This window comes from Peromyscus maniculatus, chromosome 7, assembly GCF_049852395.1.
Source record: "Peromyscus maniculatus bairdii isolate BWxNUB_F1_BW_parent chromosome 7, HU_Pman_BW_mat_3.1, whole genome shotgun sequence".
Taxonomy (NCBI): Eukaryota; Metazoa; Chordata; class Mammalia; order Rodentia; family Cricetidae; genus Peromyscus; species Peromyscus maniculatus.
Window position 1 is genome coordinate 64,795,280 of NC_134858.1, and position 21,989 is coordinate 64,817,268.

The following is a 21,989-nucleotide window of genomic DNA, read 5'->3' on the forward strand; positions in this document are numbered from 1 at the left end:
TGTCAGGAATCATCATCATCCACTCTTCCATTTTATTCAGTGAGGCTGGGTCTCTCAATCAAACCCAGAGTTCACTGATATGGTTAGTCTTGCTAGTTTGCTTGCTCTGGGGATGCCCTTTATCGACTTTTCAAGACTGGAACTGCAGATGGCCACAGTGCTGGTACTTCTGTGGGTTCTATGGATCTGAACTCCTGTCTTCATGCTTGTACGCCAGCACTTTAACCACTGAGCCAGCCCTTTCAACTGAAAAAATGTGGATGGATTCTGATACACTCACAATGACCAAGTTTCTGTAATTTCCCAGGATTGTCCAAATCCCCTATCTTCCCTTCCTCTGCCACCATGGGGCATCTGTAGCTGTCTGGACCTGTCTCCAGATCTCAGGCGGGAACATGGCCATTCCATGTAGCCATTTCAAGGCACCCATACAGTATGCCTTAAGGAATCACCTGCTTTTGAGTTACTTATGCATTCTTTAGTTTCTCCTTTAAAACTATGAACTAGTGTTGGGCGGTGGTGGCGCATGCCTTTAATCCCAGCACTCAGGAGGCAGAGGCAGATGGATCTCTGTGAGTTCGAGGCCAGCGTGGTCTGCAGAGTGAGATCCAGGACAGGTTCCAAAACTACACAAAGAAACCCTGTCTTGAAAACAAAACAAAACAAAACAAAACAAACAAAAAACAACACCACCCCCCAAAAGCAAAGCAAAACAAAACTATGAACTAATTGTAACTCCTAGGCTGGCTCCATTCTAGGAGGGACAAAAGAAACCCATCCCAATCCCAGTGGAATCACTAGTTTCTAGTGTTGTGCCTCGTGTTACCTTTCCAGATGATCCTGAAAGGGGGAAGAGCAGCCTGCAGCAGAGGCAGACTCCCCAAGGGCTTGCATACCCCCTAAAAAAGCTACATCTGTGATCATACCTACTACAAAGAAATCTTGGGGCAAAACCACTCATTTCCTGCGTATTTCTATTTGTGGGTATCAGGATGGGGTGATGTGCAACCGTGCCAAGCACAGAGGAAACAGAGGACACCTCTACTATAGCAATGCCTGGTGCCCATGACTCTCCAGGGCTGGAATGAGGGAAGAATGAACAGAGCTAATGTCCCTATGGAGAGATGCTTCAAACAGAAAGGAGCTGGATGCTGAAGAAGTGTCTTACCTAGAGGCATCTGGGCCTCTCCCCTAACAGTGAACTTCAAGCTGCCATTCCACATGTGGGCTGTGGCCAACAGCAGCATGACAAGAAAGAATGCATCTCTGGTCCCCATAATCTAAACTCAAGGCTTGTGTCAACTGCCATTCTGACTTTTCTCTTGGCTAGAAACTGTCTGTAATGCTCCAGTGTCATTCTGTTATTTTGATGGCATAAAGCCTGGACTGTCCTAAGTGCTACATAATCCTAGGGATGGATGTAGGGCTACATCCTGGCTAGGGATATAGATCAGTCGGTAGAGGGTTTGCCCGGCACCCATCAAGCCCTGAATTCGATCCTCAGCACCTTCCTAAAGCCAAGCATGGTGGTATACACCTGTAATTAAAGGCAGGAGGATCAGAAGTTCAAGTTATCCTTGGCTACATCAAAGTGTGAGGCCATCCTAGACGACGTGAGATCTTGTCTCACAAACACTCCCCATAGATCCTAGCCACACTCGCTGACGTGCAGGTAAGCAACTACAAAGGTCACCTGAGAAGACAGATGAGTAAGCCTCCCCAGGTGAGGAGTTCCGGGTAAAAGCTCTTTAAATTAAAAATTGCAGAGAAGCTCATGTGCCAGTCCTGTGTTGGATGGCGGCAGCCAGCTGAGGGTGACAGCTGCTGGGCACTCACCGTGAGTTCCTGCTTTATGTACTCGATGGTAGCCTCGAGCGCCCTTGTGCCCCGGGTGGCCTCATCTTCCACTGCCTTCACTGTCTTCAGAAGAGAGGTGACGTTGGTCACCATCACCTGCTCAGGAAGAGAAAAGCAATGAGCACCCTGTCTGAGGTGCATTTTCAGACCCTTTTGTGCAAACGGCATAAAAGATAATCTCCTTCCTTCCTCTGAGGAAGACGAGCAAAATGTTCACCCTTCCAACAGCTTGGCATATGAGTCCCGCATCTTCATATCCCTGCAGGCTCAACCCCAGCTGGAGTCCCACTCTACCTTGGCGGCTCCTTTGAGCTGGTACATGGAGGGGTCATCAGCTGGCTTGCTGGCAGCTCCCTTGGTAGCACCAATGAGATCAGAAAGGGCCTTGGCCACGTCTTTGATGGCATTTATCAGTACCACCTGAAAGAGCAGGAGGCTGGTGAGTAGAGGAGATGACCTTCAGTGCTGACCTCTGCCAGGGCGCAAGGACATGGGAAGGAGGAGGCCCTTTGTCAGTAAGTAGCTTTATGTCCTGCACCATGACACCACCACTCAGGAAGCCACCCTTGGAGCTCAGGGAGGCCAATCATGCTGCTGCTGTTGCTAACGATGATGATAGAGCTCATAGAGAGGCTGCTCCCATGGCTGCTGCCGAGACTCATGCTAAGGCCGAGGTTGAGAACAAAATGTATAGCCCGGCACTCAAGTGGAGATGGATGCTGATATTGAGGCTGGTTTCTCAGTATACAGTCCCCTAGCTGCCCCATTCAACAACCTATTTCTGACTGGATAAAGGCTGCTAGAGCAGAGATACCATCAATGAGGTACCATCACTTACCCCCGAAGCACTAATAACACCATGTCAGCTTCACACTGGGGCAGTAAGGCCTCCATGACACTCTGCCTGCCTCTCTAGCTTTGGTTCCTGCAATTCTCTGCCCCACACCAAGTGTTCGGACACATGGGTTTTTCTTCCTATTGGGAAGTCTCACCTCATCTCTGCCTAAGGTCTTCACTCCTGCTCTCCTCTAGCTGGAACCTGGCTCTTTCCATCCTCTGGGCTCAGCTTAAATGTATGTCCCAAAAGACCTATCTTGACCACCCTAGCAATGGGTCTAACTCCCGAATACCAAACTGCTATCAGACGGCCGTACTTTATACTACAGCAGTAGTAGCCCATGGTGCCATTTAATTTATTCACTTGTCCATGGCTTATCTTCTCCCATGACCTGATGAGGTTAGAACAGGCACTGTTTGGTTTCATCCTCAGAACATGCTCTGGCACACAGCTGGCACTCAGTGAATCTTGAGGAAAAACGGAAGACAGAGGTGGCCTGCTCCATCCTGGAGATGATGCTGTCTCGAATGCAGAGTTGGAATATGAAAGCACAGCCAAAGAGAGAATTGACAGGAATGGGCGCTAGAGCCAAGAGCGGTGGGTTTGGAATGTGGACTCTGGTCAGTATGATGCCATGCACCCTGGCCTTAACCTTCACACTCCTGGGTTGGCTCATCTACAAGCAGAATTAGCAGTGTCAGCCTTTCCTACTTCATCCAGTTGCTGTGCGGACCAACCAGGATAATAAATGTAAAAGCCTTTGGGAGACTCCGGAACGCCAGACAGCAGTGACATAGAAAAACTGTGACTTTGCAGCCTCCTGCCACCCTCCATACCCTTTGTGGTGTCGCCTCAGCAGGACAGAGGGACCCCAGCCAACCTCCTGCACCCACAGCTGGGGCCAGTCGGGCTTTCGAAGGCCTGACGCTCTCTCCTGAGCCTCTAACAGGGAAGAGGTGCAGCAGGAGAGGGAGGCACAGCAAGGCAGGGCTGCTGCTAACATCAGCATCCGTCCGGGAAGGACGGCCCCATCCTGCTGACTCCACAGGTGACTGACATGCAGAGGGAACTGTTTTTTTTTTCCTGAGTAGATTTGAAAAAAAATTATTAAAAATTGTATTTATTATTATTAGTGTGTATGCCACCGTGTACATATGGCAGTCCAAGTACAACATTATGGAGTTGTTTTCTTCTCCCACCTTTCTGTGGGTTCCAGGAGTCAAGTTCAGGTTGTCCAGCCTGTGAAGCAGGTGGTTTACCTGCTGAGCCATCTCACTGGCCCCCCAATTTATTGTTTTTTTAAGTGAGTTCTCATTAGACGTTGCTCCTTCAGGGGACTGGAGAAATGGCCTTGCAGTTAACAAACACTTGCTGCCCTCCTGGAGGACCCGAGTTCGGTTCCCAGAATCCACATCAAGTAGCTCCTAACTGCCTCTAACTCCAGTTCCAGGGGCCTGGATGCCTCTGGCCTCCTTGGGTACCTGTACTCATGTACACATAGCCAGATGCTGATACACCCACCCACACATAATTCAAAACAAAACAAAATACAAAAAAAACCCTCAACCTTCTAAATATCTTGAAAACAGATATTTGGTTTATTTTTATTTACTTAAATAAAATTAATTTTAAAATCTGCTTAGAAAAATGTCCCCTCTGTGTGTTAGTCAGCTGTCCAGTAACCAGGACAGGAGAGGCCTTTATTAGCACCCCTACAACAATATCTAGGGAAAAAAAATATTTAAAAAAATGGGAAAAATACCCAAACAGACATTTCTCCAAAGAAGATACACAAATAACCAATGGATCTATGAAGAGATGCTCAATGTCAATAACTTTTAGAGAAACTCAGACCAAAGCCACAGGGGGAATACCACCTCCCACCTGTTAGGAAGGCTGTTATCAAGGTGAGAGGGACAGGTATTGATGAGGGGGTGGAGAAATAAGAATTCTGACACACTATGGCCGGAATGCAGAATGGTATAGCTGCCCCACCCCCAGATTAAAAACAGAACCTTCTGGTAAGCCTTTTCCTAGGGGTTTATTAAAAAAAATTTAGGTGAGCCAGGTAGTGGTGGCACAAGCCTTTAATCCCAGCACTCGAGAGGCAGAGGCAGGCAGATCTCTGAGTTCGAGGCCATCCTAGTCTACAGAGCGAGATCCAGGACAGGCACCAAAACTACACAAAGAAACCCTGTCTCGAAAAACCAAAAAAGAGAAAAAGGAAAAAAAAAAAAGAATTTAAGTGAGAAATCAGCACTTCTGGGTTCACTGCAGCATCATCCACAGCAGTCAGGATGGGAGTGAAACCCACGTGCCTGCCAACAGACAGTTAGATAAAGGAAAGGCAGATCCACACAGTGGAATATTAATTGGCTTTTAAAAAGGGAATTCTGCACTATGCAACATGCACGAACCTGGGTGTGTGTGGGGGGCAGGGGCGGCATTTCAAGGGAGGAAGTCAGTCACAGAAGGAGAAGCAGCCATCCTCATAAAACAATCATCCTCATAAGCCAAACAGAATGGGGTTCAGGGGATGGGGGAGGAGCAGGGGGGAACTCCAGCTAAGCCGGGTGAATGAACTCTAGAGACCTACTGTCCCCCCTGGCACCTAAAGTTAAGGACCACTGCATGGCAGTTAAAGGTCTGCAGAGGCAGACTGGGCATGCTAAGTGCTCTCACCCCAGGAAATGCCAATAAGAGTTGAGAAAGAGGTTGCTCAGAAGGGGAAGGCAGAGGAAACACTAGAGGTCATTGAAGATTCGAGGTGGCTGTAAAAACTCACTTTGTGGTTCTCTACTATATGTGCTTAATACAACTTGTTGAGATAAAATGTTTTTAAACAAATGGGAAAAAAAAAATCCCACAGCAATTCAATACATTTCTCTGTGTGGAAAAGATCCATACTCTTTCTCCTCAAAATCAGGTGGGTAAGAAGAGGCGCGGGGGTGGGGGGTGGGGGGTGGGGTGTGTGTGTTGCACTTCCAACTCCAGCGACAGGGATTCCAGCTTTTCCTTCCTCCCTTCCCCCCAGGGTGGGACCACCACCTCAGGTTCCTGCAGAAGCCCTGTGCAAACAGCGTATCTGAAGTCCAGTGCTGGTGGAGGAAACCGAGCTGGGGGATAAAAAAAACTAAGAAAGGCCCTCACGGGGCTCCATTGTCTTGGAGGACAGTGGGGACGGAAGGGGCGGGGTCCACAGAAACAAGGCTGGTGGCCCCCAGCTAATTAGTTCAGTTATCACTGCTCTCCCCGGGCCTGAAAGGGCAAGAGTTATCTACTGTGGGGCCCAGTAGACTAGACTGCTGACCCAGAGCAGGCGGCGGCGGCGGCCATGAAGGTGTTTGCTGTTCTGTTACTGAGATGAGTGCAGAGGACAGTGAGCTGTGCTGCTGAGGACTGTGGTTGGCTGTCAGCTCAAGACCACCGGAACATCTGGCACGGGCCAGGTGCTGCTATACAGGGTGTGCTGGCTTCAAACATGAAAGGCTGCAGTGACTGTGGTCTGGACAGGCCATGAAGGCTCAGGTGGGTCACTTCAACAAGATCGCCACCTCCTGAGCGGAGGGCCCTCCCACTCTTCCAGTCCCTCCCCTCCGCTTCAGAGCCAGTCTTCTCCAGCAGTAAGCTGCATGTGCTCCGTACCCAATGCCAGCAGCCGGGGTCACCAATGGCCTGTCCTCAGACATTCGCCTGTCTTGACTCCCAGTGTCTCTATAGGTGAAAACATTCCTTTCTTGCCGGTCACACACACCCTCCTCTGGATGTCCCCCACCAGCTCTGGCCTCTCTTGAAGTTTTCCAGGCATTTTTTTTTTTCCTCAGCAAGTGCCTGAAGGTTGGAGTTCTCTAGGGTTAATCTGACATCCCTTCTCTCATCCCATGCTTTCCCTGCCCTGTGCCTGCAGACACTGTCCAGAGGCAGCCATACCCGACTCACACCTGTGCACAGGGGCACGCTCATGCCCTCCATGGTTCTGCCTGCTTGTCTCACACTTCTAATTCAACATGCCTGAGACTGGGACGCCCCCTCCTCTCCCCCTCCTCTCTTGAGTCAGGATGGCACTCCCCTTGTGGATTGGTCAGGATGGCTCTCCCCTCATGGATGACTCGCTCTCTTGCTTCATGAAACTGAAACTGTATACTGCTCCAGCCTGACCACAGGACACTTGGTACTTACTCTTCCCTCCCCTTTATCCTCACACTGTCTTCTTCAACCGATTGTTCACCAGGCCTGGCTGACTTATTTTTCTAGGTTCCTCCCAAATCCATAGGCTTGTCTCAATCCCTAACCCGTCACCATAGTCCACATGTCTGTCAACTGCTTCCTATCAGTTTCTCCAAACAACTATGCACACGTATTGTTTACTTCAAAGGCTACTTGCTTAACCTCTCCTCCAGGCTCCCCCCCAGTTCTGAAGCCTGATGCAGGGTGTATAGGAAAAAGGGAAAGGCAGTCCCCAGGCCCCATCCATACCTGGGTCTCAGGGTCATTGGAGCCCAGGCTGGCAGCCCCCAGCTTGACCACCTCGGCAAGCTGGGTGATGGTCGCTGCAGAGGACTGAGCTGCCTGGGCCAGCTTGTCTGGAGTGGAGGCGGCCCCTGACACCAGCAGCTTCGTGTCTTCCACCAAGGCCTTGGCCGTCTTCAGAATGTTCTCCCTGAGAAAGCAGGGAGGTCAGAGAGACGGGGGAAAACAGAACAAAACTTGTTCACTTGTAGTTGTTTTAGAGGAAGGAAATTCACAGGGGCTTTGGGAAGAGAGGCCCCAGTGATCCACCCCCCTCTCGAGGGGAGGGGAGTCTTCCAAGCATGTGAGGCTGGAGCCTCAAGCAGTATGTAGCCAGACTGGGAACGCAACTCCAGAGAAGAGCTCAGCACTGTAGCTAGGTGGGAGCTCAGCTTCTTCCTACGGCCCCACAAGCTCTTCAGGTATTTCCCAGCCACACAACGGCACATGGCTTGCACATCATGCTTGCGAATCAGAGCCCACGGGGCCAGGCTCCAGACAGACAGCAGAGCACAGAGAATCTTCACTCCGTCACTCAGGTTGGAGAGACAAGAGGCTGGACACATGGTAAGGGTTTCGGGGTCATCAGCAGTAAATACGCAGAGCCGCGGCCACAGGTCTGCTGAATGAAGCCTCCAAGGAGGCAGGAGGCTTTGGGAAGTGACTGCTCAATATGCCTGCCCCTGCCGCTCCTGTCCTGCTGGGTCTGGTCTGTGGGCAGTCAGAGGGGCAAGCCCCTGGTGAGCAAACACGAAAAAGCCATCCTCCCTTGGGGAAGGCTGTTTCTAACTTGTCAGTGGAGCTCATCCTGACCCTGTGGTTCACGTCCCCCACTGGGAATCTTGTTGATATCAAAGTGGATAATGACATTTCTGAGTCCTGGGCAGGGTGGGGTGACCCGATGTGATTGCCGGTTTTAGGTATGCCTGCTGGGGTCTCCCCCGGTACCTGTGATCTGCAAAGGTCTCGCCATTCTCTGCATTCAGCGTCCCTGCCGTCGCAAACATGATGGTGGTGTCCAGGTCGGCGATGATCCCAGACACCGCAGTAGCAGCCGTGATACAGGCCTGGGTCCCCTTGTTCCCGGCCTGGAGGGCGGACAGCACCAACGATACCTGTACAAGGGATGGAGAAAGGAAGACTAAAAAAAGTGCACCACCATTGAAAAGACTGAATTCTCTCAGAGCTGATACAGCGCAGAGGCTAACAGGCCAAGCTTAGAGCCAGGAGCCTGGGTCTGAATACCAGCTTCACCATTCCCAGGCCACCTGACCTGAGGCACAGCCTACTTCATTGCACCAAGCCTCGGCTTCCTTGCACGTAAAACGGTTAATTAAAACATAACATGTGCAAAGTGCAAACCAATTAGGTGTTTGTAGGTCGCTACTACTTCCTGGAGGACAGGCAGTGCTCACCAAGTCAAGTCACCAAGTACGATGCTTCTGACACCATACTGAGGGATGAGGTTTAGGCTCCTGAGACGTGGGTGGCAATTTCCACCCCTCCAGTTGGGTCTGGAAGGAACGACTACTGTTAATACTCATCATTCACCTGGCCATGCAGGACAGGCCACTTTCCAGAGTGGATCCCAGTAGGACTCCTGCATGCTACTGTCCGCTGCTAAGTAGTAATGCAATGACCTGAGGGTCCAGCAAGTTGGCTCAGGGCTTCACCCTGGCACACTCTGTATCAGAAACCCCCAGTGCCAGCTTCTACCCTCATCCCTTCCTGTTCCCAGAGACACTTTCTACACCCACAGCCTGATTGCCCCGCATGTTCACAATCACACCGTGCGTCCACTGGACCACCATTTGTCAAGTCTGCCAGCTACTCAGGTCCCCACACAGCTGCCTTCCTGCTTAGGGCGAGTGATCTGTCCTGCTCTCTTCCTCCAGCACTGATGTGCTCATCCTGTGAGATACAGTTTCAGGACCCCCTAGAATGCCTCTCTAGTCTCTTTGCAGACAGAGGCAGTTCTGCACAAGGATTCCAAGTACACTATTCTGTCCTCAGGGTAGCCCACTGTCCTGTGGATTAGAAACAGTTTGTCACAGGGCAGCTGAAGGCTCTTTAATCTCTGCCTGTACACATCTGCTATTCTTGACCACGTTGACGCACGTAAATGCTTTGTAAATACACTTATGTATACACCGTGTGTGGGTGAGGGGGAGTAGGGGTGAGGGCAGGGATCAAACCCTAGATGTCTTCTTCAGTTGCTCACCAAACTGCACTTTTTTTCTACCCCCTGGTGGTGGTAGGGTGGGACACATGGGGTGGGACAGCATCTCACTGAAAGCTGACAGATTCTGCTGGAGCAGCTGGCTAGTAAGTTCCAGGCCTCTGCTTGTCCCTGCCTCATCAGGGCTGGGATTATACGGCAAATTCACTTCTTGAAGCATGTTGAACAAGCAGGGGAGTCAAGGCATGAATAGAGGCATGGAGTTTGGGATGTTCTTTCCTGTGCCGTGCCCCTCAGGTCTCAGGAGACTTGTGGATATAGTTTGGCAGGATGGACACAGGGACCATTTTCTCCAATAGAGGCCTACAAAGAACTGTTTCTTCTCCTGGGATGGTTGGTTTTGATTGCCAACTTGCCACAACCTAGACTCACCTGGGAAGAGGGTCTCAATGTGGGACTGTCTTGAGAGCAGGTTGGCTCATGGGCCTATTGTGAGGGATTTCTTCCTTTTTTATTTTATTTGTACCCTAAGAGGCCAGAAGAGGATGTCATAACCCCTGGGACTGGAGTTACAGATAGTTGTGAGCCACCATGTGGGAACTGGGAATCAAACCCAGATCCTCTGTAAGAGTAACTGGTGCTCTTGACCACTGAGCCAACACTCCTGCTGTGGATTTTTCCGTAACCGGGTTCATTGAGGTGAGCCCACTGTGGGTGGTACCATTCCCTGGTTTGGGGCCCTGGACTGTATCAAGAGTAAAGAAAGCTAGCTGAGCACGAAGCATGCAGGCATTCATTTCTCTCTGCTCTTGACTGTGGATGCGATGTGACTAACTGTCCTAAGTTCTTGTTGCTGTGATTACCCCACAAATGGATTGTAACCTGGAGTTGTGAGCTAAAACACACCCTTCTCTCCCCTAAGTTGCTTTTTGTCAGGGTACGTTATCGCAGCCATAAATGCAGCTAGGACACCTCCTTATTGTCTTACACTTCCTTAAATGTCACTTGGTCTCACCAGGAAAAGATGAGTCAGACCAACACAGAGCTGGTCTGGGAATGAAGTCAACAGTTTCTGGAAAGAACTCTTAGGATGGGCGGCAAAGGCCTAGAAGTTATGAGATGTCTTGAGTGTGTGTGTAAGAGAGATTCTCAGCCAGGATGAAAGAAGAGTCCAGAAACAGTCCCACCCACCATGGAAGTGTACCAAAAATAGGTATTTACTGAGCATCTACTAGCCACTAGGTCTGACACAAAGGTAGACAATGGGTTCATGGATGGGAGACACCCTACTGACACCCAAGATATGCAGAAACAACAAGATACACAGGTAGGGTGACCTGCAGCAAGAAATAGCTAAAAAGCTACTGGCTAGGAACTGGCCACCTCCGCACCTCTGTCCTTCTCTACATGTCCCAAGTCGGGCCACTCTGCTGTGAGAGGCTGTAAGACCAAGGCCAGCTCAGGATGATTCTGTATGCAGCTTGGGTGCCTGGGGAACTACGGGACAAGGCCTTTGAAGGGAGGAAGGTGCCTTCCTCCAGCTGAGAGATTTAATTCTTACTGGAGAGCCCAGTAGCTGGCCAGTCCTGTGGGCTGGGGGAGGTTGCCAGATGGAGGCTCGGCCTGGTCCAGGGCTGACTGACAGAGCAGTCTCTGTAAGCAGCTTCCCATGGAGCACTTCCTCTGCCCAGGCCTCCAGCCCCGTGGCCAAGTTTCTGAACAATACGGAGCTCTATGCACGCGGGAGTGAAGAGGAACTGCAGCGCATGGATGCTCCAGCCTGCCGCAGCTGCAACAGTCACCACAGAAGGACTCTGATACAGACACAAAGCCAAGGGCTGGCACATTGGGAGGATAAAAGAGCTACTGGGCACGGAGGGTCGATCTAATGGGGCCTTGTTAGCTAGGGAAACGTCATGGGAGACAAGGGTTTTTGAGGAAAGCATACACAGGCTGGGGGCTAGGATTTGTTAAATGTTAGCTACACCCCTGGCACAGCACTCGGCACTTTGACACACCTCGATTCTATGAGTCAGAGATCATACATCTGTGTGCTCGTCTTATGGAGGAGGTCATTGGGGCTTAGACAGGTGATGCAACTGATAAACTCTTCAAGCCTTGTTCGCTGCACTCCCGACCTCCGTCTTTCGGAACAGCAGCCCCGAGGCTCAGAAGCCCAGGGCAGGTACATGGTACATCAGGTGATGGTCTAAAGTCACTGAGACCACGATGCTTCATGGTATATAAATGAAGAGGTCACGTAGCAAGGAGATTGCAGTCTTGTTTGTGTGGTTTTGCCTCTGGAGACAGGGTCTCTCTCTCTCTCTCTCTCTCTCTCTCTCTCTCTCTCTCTCTCTATCTATCTATCTATCTATATATACACATACATACATATATACATATACATATACATATACATACACATACACATATACATATACATATCCCAGGCTGGCTCTCTGGCCTCAGCCTCCCCTATGCTGGGATTTCAGCTGTACCACTCTACCTAGCTCTTTTAATTTTTCTGTCCCAGATCTAGCACTTAGAAACTCTTTGGAAAGGGAGACCAACTGTTACAGGCTGGGCTGCGGCATCAGCCCTCCCCTGGCTGGCTCCCCACACTGACTTTGGTAGGGCCATCTGTAGGGAGTTCCTGACTTTCCCGGGGCTGCCTCTGTTTTGCTCTGAATTTCTCAGGGTCTGTGACAGCACCTCCACTGGGGAGGATCTGGTTGGTGAGGGAGACAGCCGCCTTAGCTGGATGAACTTTGGTTTCGTCCCCACCAGAGCTGGTCACATTAAATGTCAGTGCTCAGCACAGTGACTATATCCATCTTACCCCTTACCTTCTCAGTGACGGACCGGGCACACTCGATCAGCTCCCGCTTGGTGTAGCTGTCTGTGGGGCACACCTGGAGGGCCCCCGCCTTCTGCACCAGGAAGATACAGCCATGACCCAGGTCCTGCACACGTGTGCGAATCTGGAATCCGATCTACAGAGGCAAAGCCAGAAGTGGGAAGGAGTGTGAGGGACCCTGCCATCAAGGCCTGCCCTAGGTGGAAAATTTCTCTTGTGCCCTCTGGGAGCCTGGCTAGGAAAATTCCATTCTGTTTGGAACCCCTCTCTGGTGAAGTACGGAATTTAGTTGATTTACCTTCCTGTGAAACGACTGTAAAAATGCCCACGGCCTCCATTAAGCAAGCCTGTAGCTCATGGGGATAGCATAATGTCTTCCTGGTGTGCGTTTATCTTTTCTGGGGGTCTAGCTTATCTGGATCCCAAGCTACCTGAGAGAATATACCTGAGGAATAGATGTTCCTCAGCTTGAACTCTGTGGGATAACTGTGTTATTTATTCAACAAGCATTTTGAATTCTAGTACACCAAGGCCTTTTCTATACATTTCATGAGTTCAAAGTACACCTTTGTCATCAAGCATAATTAAAGGGGTCAGATTTTCAAAAAGCTGGTATATTTACCAAACAACACCCCTTCCTGAGCTGTATTCACGGCGAAAGCAATCACATAGAACCCAGGCTTCCTGTGTCCTGAGTTGGGTTTGACTTTCCCTTTTTAGCTCTAAAGGCTCAGCAGACATGCATTCCTACTTTATTTATTTGCTTGATTAAAATAAATTAGGGCAGGATCTCATATAATCCAGGTTGGCCTGGAACTGACTGTAACTGAGAATGAGTTTGAACTTCTGATCCTCCTGCCTCCACATCTCAAGTGCTGGGACTACAGACATGTGCTGTACCAAATCCAGTCTTTGTGGGGCTGGGGGTAGAACCCAGGGCCTCACACACATTGGACTAGCACTCTACCAACAGAGCTACAGCCCCAGCCTGGGCATGCATTTTATTAAGGGTGTCGGACTACACTATTCGAAGGCGGTAGTAGTTTGTCTAAGAGAAGCCAAATGAACTTCACTATAGCCAAGCTGCTAGCTGTCTCCTTCAAGCAGTACTAAATTCCCCCTCCACCTTCCCAAAGCATGCATTCCTCTGGTTCTGTTCTGTATCAGTTTTCACTTTGAGTGTGATAAATACAGCCACAAACGAACTGCCTTCCAGGCCAGGTAAGCAACTAAAAAGAAGAGCAAAAACTTCAAGCATGAGTCAGTGTTACTGTCAAGAATCAACAATAGCTACAAGCCAGGGCATCTATCAAGAATGCTTACCAAAAGGTCTCAGGTACTGTAAGTAATTCTGGGGAGATTGCAGCCCAGGGGACACCATCTCCTGCTTTTATCTCATTAGTCACAGGTTAGGGAAGAGTGACTCTGGAGAGTGGCAAGGACTGTAATGCTTGCTTTCCTAGTGTAGAACTACTGACTGCTTTGGGGGAGGGAAAGGGCCACAGGACTCTGAAAGCCACTTAGCAGAACGTTCATCAGATGCAGAAGGGTGAGCGTCTGCTTTCCAGGTGTCTTCTAGTGTGAGCACCGGGCCCTGCAGAGGCTCTGCACAATTCAGGCTGTCCTGTCCTGCTAACCTTCTCTGGGATACACAGTAGGAAAGGTAGCCTGGGAGTCCACAGCATGCCAGCTCTATACACATCTGGACTGATGCAGCGACAACACACCACCGAGCGGGGGAAAGATGTTTGCTGACAGCGGGGATGCCATTCAAATATTCATTGTTTGAGATAAGAGTCAAGCCATGTGGCCCAGGCTGTCCGGGAACTCGGGATCCCTTTGCTCCAGCCGCCCAAGTGCTGAGACAATCAGACAGATCTATTTTCAAGATATGTTGGTGGTTTACACATGACATCAAGGTGAAGCCAGGGGATGTGACATTAGTTTCAAAGTCAACTTGGTCTTTAAAAGCTTCCATGAAGTTTAATGCCGTGTATCCAAGGGTCTGCAATAAATTAAAGGTGGGAGCTCTGACATGAAGGATGACCACAGGTCTCCAAATGACAGGGGACTGCAGGTGACACCAGGGGAGAAGGGAACCTTGGAAGCAGCACCCGGAGAATTTTAAAATAAAAAGTTAAAAACCCTCTAAGTTTTTAAGAGTGGTTTTAATAAGAACAGAGTTTTGTTAAACTCTCTGAGCTTCAGTTTAGTTATCTCTGAAATGGAGAACAGATGAGCCTTGGCTTGCACACTTGGTTGAAGATAAATGCACAGGATCTGCCCGGGCACCTGGCCTTGGCACTCATCACTCCCACTACCTCCCAGGTTACTGTGAGATGGTGGACTACGTAAATATAAGGGCCACAGAATCAACACAGTCTACTGGCAATTTCACTGGAAATTTTTATGGCTGGAGGAGCTTCCTAGAAAGGGAACACACTTTTTAAGATTGTGTTTCAACTGATAAGCACTAAGAATTGCCCAGTTCCCAAAGCAACATTAAATTTCTCAGCAAGTCTGGCCCGACTTTGCAAGACCCACAGGGTGGATTGAATGTACGACCAGTGTTTAGTATAAAGGAATGCTGCTCAAAGACACACAGCGTGGGGTTTTTTAACTGGCAACGTTAGGAAAGCATTACTTGAGCCTCAAGAAAAACCCTCAATTCCCTTCTTGCTCAAAGAAAAATATTGTGGAGAAACCATCTGCTTTTGTGCTTTAAAGGAAATTGAAAAAAAAAAAAAAAAAAAAAAAAAAAGGCCCGGGCTTGGTAGAGTCTAGATCTGATTACAATGGGGACGGGGAAGAGTTGTCCAGGAAAAACGGATCATTCTCCCTTTACTGCTCAAGACAAAACAAAACAAGATGACTTTTTGCAGACTTTAAAAGCAACTGGGTCCAGAATTGCTTGCCTGGAGAGTTAGACAAGGGTGGCTTTGGAACTTGCGGGATCAACTTAGAAAATGTAACAGGAGAAACAGTGTGAACAGAACCAGGCATCACTTTCTCGCCACCAGATAGCAAGTTTTAGGTGGAATTTTTTTTTTTTTTAAATGCTAGAGTGTACATCCATCCCACCTGGGGTGCAGGCATGTTTCCTGGCCAGCCACTTTACAAATCCTTTCCCTGGCTTACGAAATGGTGAGGTGATTTTCTCCAGAGACAGAGCTACAGTCACTAAATCTTTTCCCCAGGACTTATGACTTATATTTAGGAGCTGTAGCTCCTAGGATCTCAATCCCTCCCTCCCTCCCTCCCTCCCTCCCTCCCTCCCTCCCTCCCTCCCTCCCTCCCTCCATCCTTCCTTCCTTCCTTCCCTCCTCCCCATTTTCAGCCCCTCTGCTCTCTGTATGTGTATGCGGGTGCATGGCCCCATGTATGCGCATGTAGAGGCCTCGGGTCAATGTCAGGTATCTTCCCCAATTCTCTCAACTTATTCTTTGAGACAGGGTCTCTTGCTGGACTTGGAACTCTATGATTTGACTAAGACTTGCTGACCAGTGAGCCCTGGCGCTACGCCTCTAACTTCCCAGCACTAAGATTAGAGGCATGTGCAGCTAGGACCAGCTTTTCACAGGGGTGCTGGGGATCTGAACTCAGGGCCTCCTGCTTGTAGATGACTGAGCCATCTCCCTGCCCTCTCTGTCCTCTGTATTCAGGGAGGAACTAATCTTAAGTTGCAAAGCTGTCATGGGGGTTTTCACTTTTCTGAAGACTTTCCACAGCGCTATTAACAAAGCCTTGAGCTTTCCATGGAAAAATAAACAGAGAAAGATCCTGTTTGATGTTCGAGGACTGAGGTCCAGCTTTTCCTGTAATTGTCACATTGTGGAAAAGACCAGAATTCGGACTCGGCGGGGCATGCCGCAGACTCTTCAGGAAAGGCTTCCCGCTTTCCCTAGATGTAAATATTTTCACATGCTGGGATGTGGGGCCCTCTCGGGTATACAAATAACTTTCACAATTTTGGTATGCTTTAAAAAAAAAAAAAAACCTACATTGCTTTAGGGACCTCCTAACCCTCTCAGTTTCCCCCAAGCATCTGTCTGGCAAATGTACACCGAGAACTTGCCTGCACAAGCTTCTCGTAACCTTATATTCTCCCTGCCATTTTTGGCTGTGGGTCACACTGTTCTTGTGCCTGGACTGTAAACTACATCTCAAGATGCCCCGCTGAAAACAGAAAACCTTACTGACAACGTCAGAGGTTAAAACCCAGCACCCAGCAAAGTGATGTGCTGTGAGGTTAGTGATGCATTCTTTTCCTGGCTGCCTGGATGCTGGTGTGGCTTCTGGGCTGCAGCAAGGCTCTGCTCGCTGCCTGCACTGGTGTGGGCAGCTCAGGAGAACTCCGTTACGGAAGGGGCAGGCCAGTGTTCCAAATCCCCACAGATGAGGGTGGATCCCATGCACAAAGCTTTCCATGGCGAGGGGTCCAAACCTCCCTGGCAATCATGGTATCTGTTTTTGATCTCCTCCCAAAGCAAAACAATCCTTTCCTTTGTACGAACGTTCCCTGACTGCAACACCAGTTCTCTTCTTGTTTATGAAATTCAAAATTACATGTTGATCAAATGAATTATATGTCTAGATAAATTACAGACTAGAATTATAGTCTAGTCTTACTAAAACAGGGAGACTATTAAAAAAGAAAGAGAAGGAGGAGTATAAGGAGAAGGAAGAGGAAGAGGAGGGGGGAGCTGTGTAAAAGGAATCAAGATTCGGTATTTTTCTTGGTGACTTAACATAATTATTACAAATGCAATTATTCGTGCGGAGGCTAACTGAGTGCTCTGCAATCTGAAGACAGGGGCATGGTTAGAAACCTAAGGAACTCCATGCTGGATATATATGTACCTTAGTACATATATATGCTATGTCTGTTCACATGCATTGTTACGACACATGTTAGAAAATGATGTGTTTTGGGTCTGTGTTGCTGCAGTTGTTTCTAAAAGCCTTTGTTAGACACACTTGGTCCTGACTATTCCCAGCAGACTCAGCAGCACTGGGTGGGTGGGAACAGTGTCTGTCATTTCAGGGAAGTGAGCAGACCAGTGACAAACCTGTGGCTTCCACAGCCCCAAAGGTTTAGGAAAATACTGAACAGGATTTACATTCAACAAGCGGCTTGCTTTTCACAGAATTTGTTACCTGTATCTTCCTGGGTTCCCGTAGTCCCTCCAACATTCTGTATTCCAGACTGAACTTTCTCTAAGGAGCCATATGGTTTCTTGGGCTCTCTCTAGACACTCTTCTAGGTGCTCACACTAAGACAGCTCCTGCCAGCCCCTCTATTTCTCACAGCCTCCAGAGATGATTGTTCTCTGACAGTGGCCAAACTTGCTATTCCAAAACTCTTACGAGTACAGACTTTCTGAGGCCACATCTACACTAGCCTCTATGGAAAGGGATCGGGAAGGCAGGTGGGTTCTGAAGAGCATGATGGAGGTGTCATGGTGTGTGGGATCTAGCCAGTTTCTAGAAAGCCAGGCACCTCCAGGCTGGACTTTGTATCACTGCCAGCAGGCTTCCCTCAAGACAGGCGATATGAAATCCCACATGTGGATCTAATATTTTGGGGAAACTTGGCAACCATAAGCATGACTGGTGGGATGTGCTGGGGGGTGGGTGGGTGGGCAGGAAGGGCAGCCCCAGCTTTGGGCATTTTAAGAGGGTAGCTGCAAGGAAGCTGGCAGAGCATTGTAAACAGAACTCTTCCATCTGAGAGCCCTCTCCAGGGGGTCCAAGCTTTTGGTCAGCTGGCCTCAGCAAGGGTCCATGTTTTGGGCACAATGAGGGGCTGTCTGAGTGAACCTGGGACATCAGTTGCACAGTAGTGGGAGTGAAGCCTGCTCCTGGCTGCTCTGATGGGGGGGTCTTGTAGAACTAGACTACAGGGTCCTCCCCTTTCCCATCCCCAGGAATGGGCACCATGCGTTTGCTTCTTAAGATAGGGGCCTTAAGGTGGCAGACCTCCTCTGGTTCGGCGGTGGCTGCTGCCATCTGGCCCTGGAGAGCCAGGTGCCCATAGTCACTGGTCATTTGTGAAGCCAGGCCTCCCAACTCCTCCGGGTTAGTAACCGACTTAGTCATCTGGAAAAAGAAAACAAGCAAGACACAAATACATACACACATACACAAAGAGAAGCGTCAGAACCACGTGTTAATACCCCGGGAAGGCACAGGGTTTCATTCACTTTTAGCCCCCGGGGAAGGTGAAGGCCAGGCCTTGCCATGAGGGCTGGACACTGGGGAGGGCGATTCAAGCAAAGGCCATGCTGCATTGCACGTGACAGGCCCGAGCTGTGACTACCCTGCAGCACAGGCCAGATGGGCACATGCTCAGCATTCAGGCCGTGCAGTGTGGAGCCGGGTCCTTGGGGGCCAATCTCAGGGAGCTTGTCCTTTTGGGGTCACCAGAGGAATTCCCACAGGAACTTTGGGGAATGAGGCTTGTGGATGGTGTACCCAGGTTTCTACTGGGGATCTAGACAAGAGAGGATCTGAGGGCAGGGCTGCTACAAAGTACTGAATGAGACTCAGGGGAGAAGCCAACATCAGGGAATGAGTGAAGGGAATCAGGTCTTGGGGAGAATTGGTACAAAGCACGACCAGGTGCTGCCAGAAAAGTGATGGTCCACACACCCCGTCTCTCGGCACCTCAACACAGCGTGCCAACGTTTAATGCTACCTAGTCTCTGCATCTGCTTTTTGTAGGTCACCTAAAAGACATCCTTTGTCTCTTTTCTAGGGACTTCACTCCTGCCCTAGATTTCTTCTCTCCATTCTTTTAAAAATATTTTATTTTTATTTGTAGTTGTGCTGCGTGTGTGCGTGCGTGCGTGCGTGCATGCGTGTGTGTGTGTGTGTGTGTGTGTGTGTGTGTGTGTGTATGTGTGTGACAACTCACAGGAGTTGGTTCTTTCCTCTGTGTGGGTTCCGGGGACTGGATGAAGGTCATCAGCCTTGGTTACAAGCATCTTTACCTTATGAGCCACCTTGCTGGTGACATTCTCTATGCCCTTTAACATCTTGATTTTAAAGGGCTATTCCATTTGTGTTTGAGACAAGGTGTCATGTAGCTCAAGCTGTCCTCGAACTCAGTTCGTAGCTAAGGATGGCTTTGAACTCCTAATCCCCCTGCTTCTACCTGCTGAGGGCTGGAACTATGCCCAGCTTTAAGGACTTTTAAAAAGCCTCTTTAAATGATTCTATATCTACCAACGTGGGAATATCCATCCCATCTAAGGCATGTTTTAAGACATAATGTCGCAGCCCTCATCCAAAAGTGGGTTCCAAGGAACACAACCTGGATCTCAAGAGAAGGAAATTGCATCTTGAGTGGTACCATTTGTGCCCTGTCAACAGGAATACAAAGATTCTTTACCTACCAAGTGAGGAGTGCCTAGCTCCAACCTAAAGTGCCAGGCTAGCTACCTCAGGATGGCCATATACTGGAGGCTGGGCTTGCTGGGAACCACAGGTACCAAGGCATGACACAGCCTGGCTCAAAGCCTGGTCCAGAAGACTCTCCAGAAACTTTATGATGCCATTCAAAAATGCCTCCTCCCCCTGCCACACTGGACAGGAAGGGGCCTTCGATCTGTTCCCTGTCCTCCCCTGAAAGGACGGTCCTGGGGTAGCTCCAGCTGGCCAGGACACTCAGAAGTGATTCTGACTTCTCCCTCCTTCCTCAGGGCCCCATTCATTTCAACAGTAGGCCTGGTACAGAGTTCCCATGCATGAGGAGAGCAGGCAGGGAGGCCTCTGTGAGCCAAGCTCAACCTCTAGTGGACACACAATTACATGACAGAGTCAGTGAGACCAGTGCCTCGGCCACTGCAGCTGGGCCACTGCAATCCCCAGCTCAGGCTTATGCGGCAATCCTCCCTAATCTACAGCATTTGGGACTCCGAGTGGAGAGGCACACGTTCTATGTATTAACTCTCTGAAGGTCTCATTTGTCATCCTTCATGTAACTCTATAATATCGAGAGAGCACACACTGCTTCCCAGTGCCGTTTACGAAGATTCATCTGGAACAGTGTTTTTGCATTATGTTTCAGTGAAAAAAAAAATACGTTCAAGAGTGATACAGCTTCTGCTGTCAGGAATTAAAAAAAAAAAAATAAACCACATTAACTCTGCCTACAAGACTAATTGCCCAAGTGCTATGATTTGATTTGGTCCCACAGTTTCATCTTTTTACTATTTTACTCCCAAATATCTTTTCTTATACTAGAATTTAAATCTATTAAAAACACCCTGAGTCCTTTCAGAGATGAGCTTTCCTCCTTAATGCTACCTTCTTTCTTATTTCCTGCCTTCTTGAATGTTTTCTTCTGCCTCTGTTCCCTGTCCTCATGCCCAAGTTTCCGGGGATTCTAGACCACAAGCAGCCAGAGGGACTACATAAAGGAGGTAGGAGCTGGCGTCTGGGAAGAACTGGCATCATGGGCTGGCCACTCTCTCCAATACAGATCCCAGATTTGAAGACTCGGATGGCGGCAGACAGAAGGGCAACCCACAGTGGGTGGGGTGGCTCCTTTTCTCCTTACCATTTCCTGAGCCGTGACGGCAATAGCTTTGGAGTATTTAACCACGGTTGTCTGGTAGTCAACGAATGTTCCCTTTGGTTCTGGAGGTGTGCCTTCATCCAGCTGTGGAGAAGAGAAGAGCCCAGGAGTCATAAGAAGCCTGGTCAATCGGAGGCAGTACTTATAAAAATTAGCAACTTAAGAAAAATAGAGAGGCCTTCAGAGGTGTTTTGATCCAAACTCAACCCCAACTTCTACAATCAGAATTTCAATGGAGGTATAAGTAAGACATCCAGAGGATACAGGTAAGATGGGGTCCCAGTTCTATCTTACAGGAGTGGGCAGTATTTCAGAGGAACAGTGATTTAGCTAAGTCTTTCAGATAAGGAGGAGGCTGCCCACATAAACGGTAGGGAAGGAACGCCAGGAGAGGGAAAGCATTCGAGCACATGGTGATACGCGTGAGTCTGATGATGCTTCCAGGAGAATACAGAGTGGTGGAAGATGAGGGAGGAGAGGAGGCAGAATCTACATCACCAAGGACACCCGTGCCAAAACTACAGTCCACCGACATCTGTGCAGGGGAATGCCCAGTGATGGTCTAAGTCATCGACAGAGAACTGGAGCAGCCAAGAACAACCCGCTGCTCGCCTGCCTCTAAGTGTACCAGCAATTAGGAAAAGGAAGAAAGGATGACTATGAAGATGGAGAAGGAGGGGGAGGAAAAGCCAAAGACTCCAGTGAATGAAAAGGCTACCCGCTTCACCACTACCAACATCTTCATCATCACGATGTTGAATAGCACGCAAATGATATTCCGGGATCGGCAACAGAGGGTGTGAAAATCAACACAGGGGAGCCAACTATTGTGAGGACAGCATCAGCAAAGGGGAAGGGGCATGGAGAGGGGTGGGAGTGAGGCGAGATCTGTTGGATGGAGCATCCTGACATCACGGTGGGACCTGGACAGGCAACTGAGGAAATCTCACAGTAAGTGAGGCTCATGGGCTATCAAAGAAAGACTTCAGGGACCGCCTTTCACTTTCTGGGGATTTATAGGACATTTCCCTATTTTTACATTAATACTGAACAAGAAAAAGAGGGTTGTTTAACTTTTAACTGCCACTAAGAAACTATGGACTCCATTATTTAACATTCCTGATGGACATGTGGTTTGTTTTCAAAGTTCTGGTGTTCTGAAAGTCAA

At 49.2% G+C, this 21,989-nt stretch overlaps 1 protein-coding gene across 6 annotated transcripts in view; it reads right to left on the reverse strand.

Moving 5' to 3' along the window:
• Positions 1 to 21,989, reverse strand: part of Tln2 (talin 2) — a 419,063-nt gene that overhangs the window by 37,189 nt on the left and 359,885 nt on the right. For 4 of the 6 annotated variants that reach the window (XM_006979299.4, XM_015997972.3, XM_015997973.3 and 1 more), the window contains 7 exons: positions 20,804 to 20,905; positions 18,220 to 18,339; positions 12,230 to 12,376; positions 8,153 to 8,319; positions 7,172 to 7,355; positions 2,152 to 2,277; positions 1,837 to 1,953 (listed from right to left, as the gene is read on the reverse strand). In XM_006979299.4, coding sequence (XP_006979361.1) covers positions 1,837 to 1,953; positions 2,152 to 2,277; positions 7,172 to 7,355; positions 8,153 to 8,319; positions 12,230 to 12,376; positions 18,220 to 18,339; positions 20,804 to 20,905 — 963 coding nt within the window. The remainder of the gene's footprint in view (positions 1 to 1,836; positions 1,954 to 2,151; positions 2,278 to 7,171; positions 7,356 to 8,152; positions 8,320 to 12,229; positions 12,377 to 18,219; positions 18,340 to 20,803; positions 20,906 to 21,989) is intronic. The other 2 variants (XM_076576578.1, XM_042281192.2) reach the window with 1 other exon arrangement.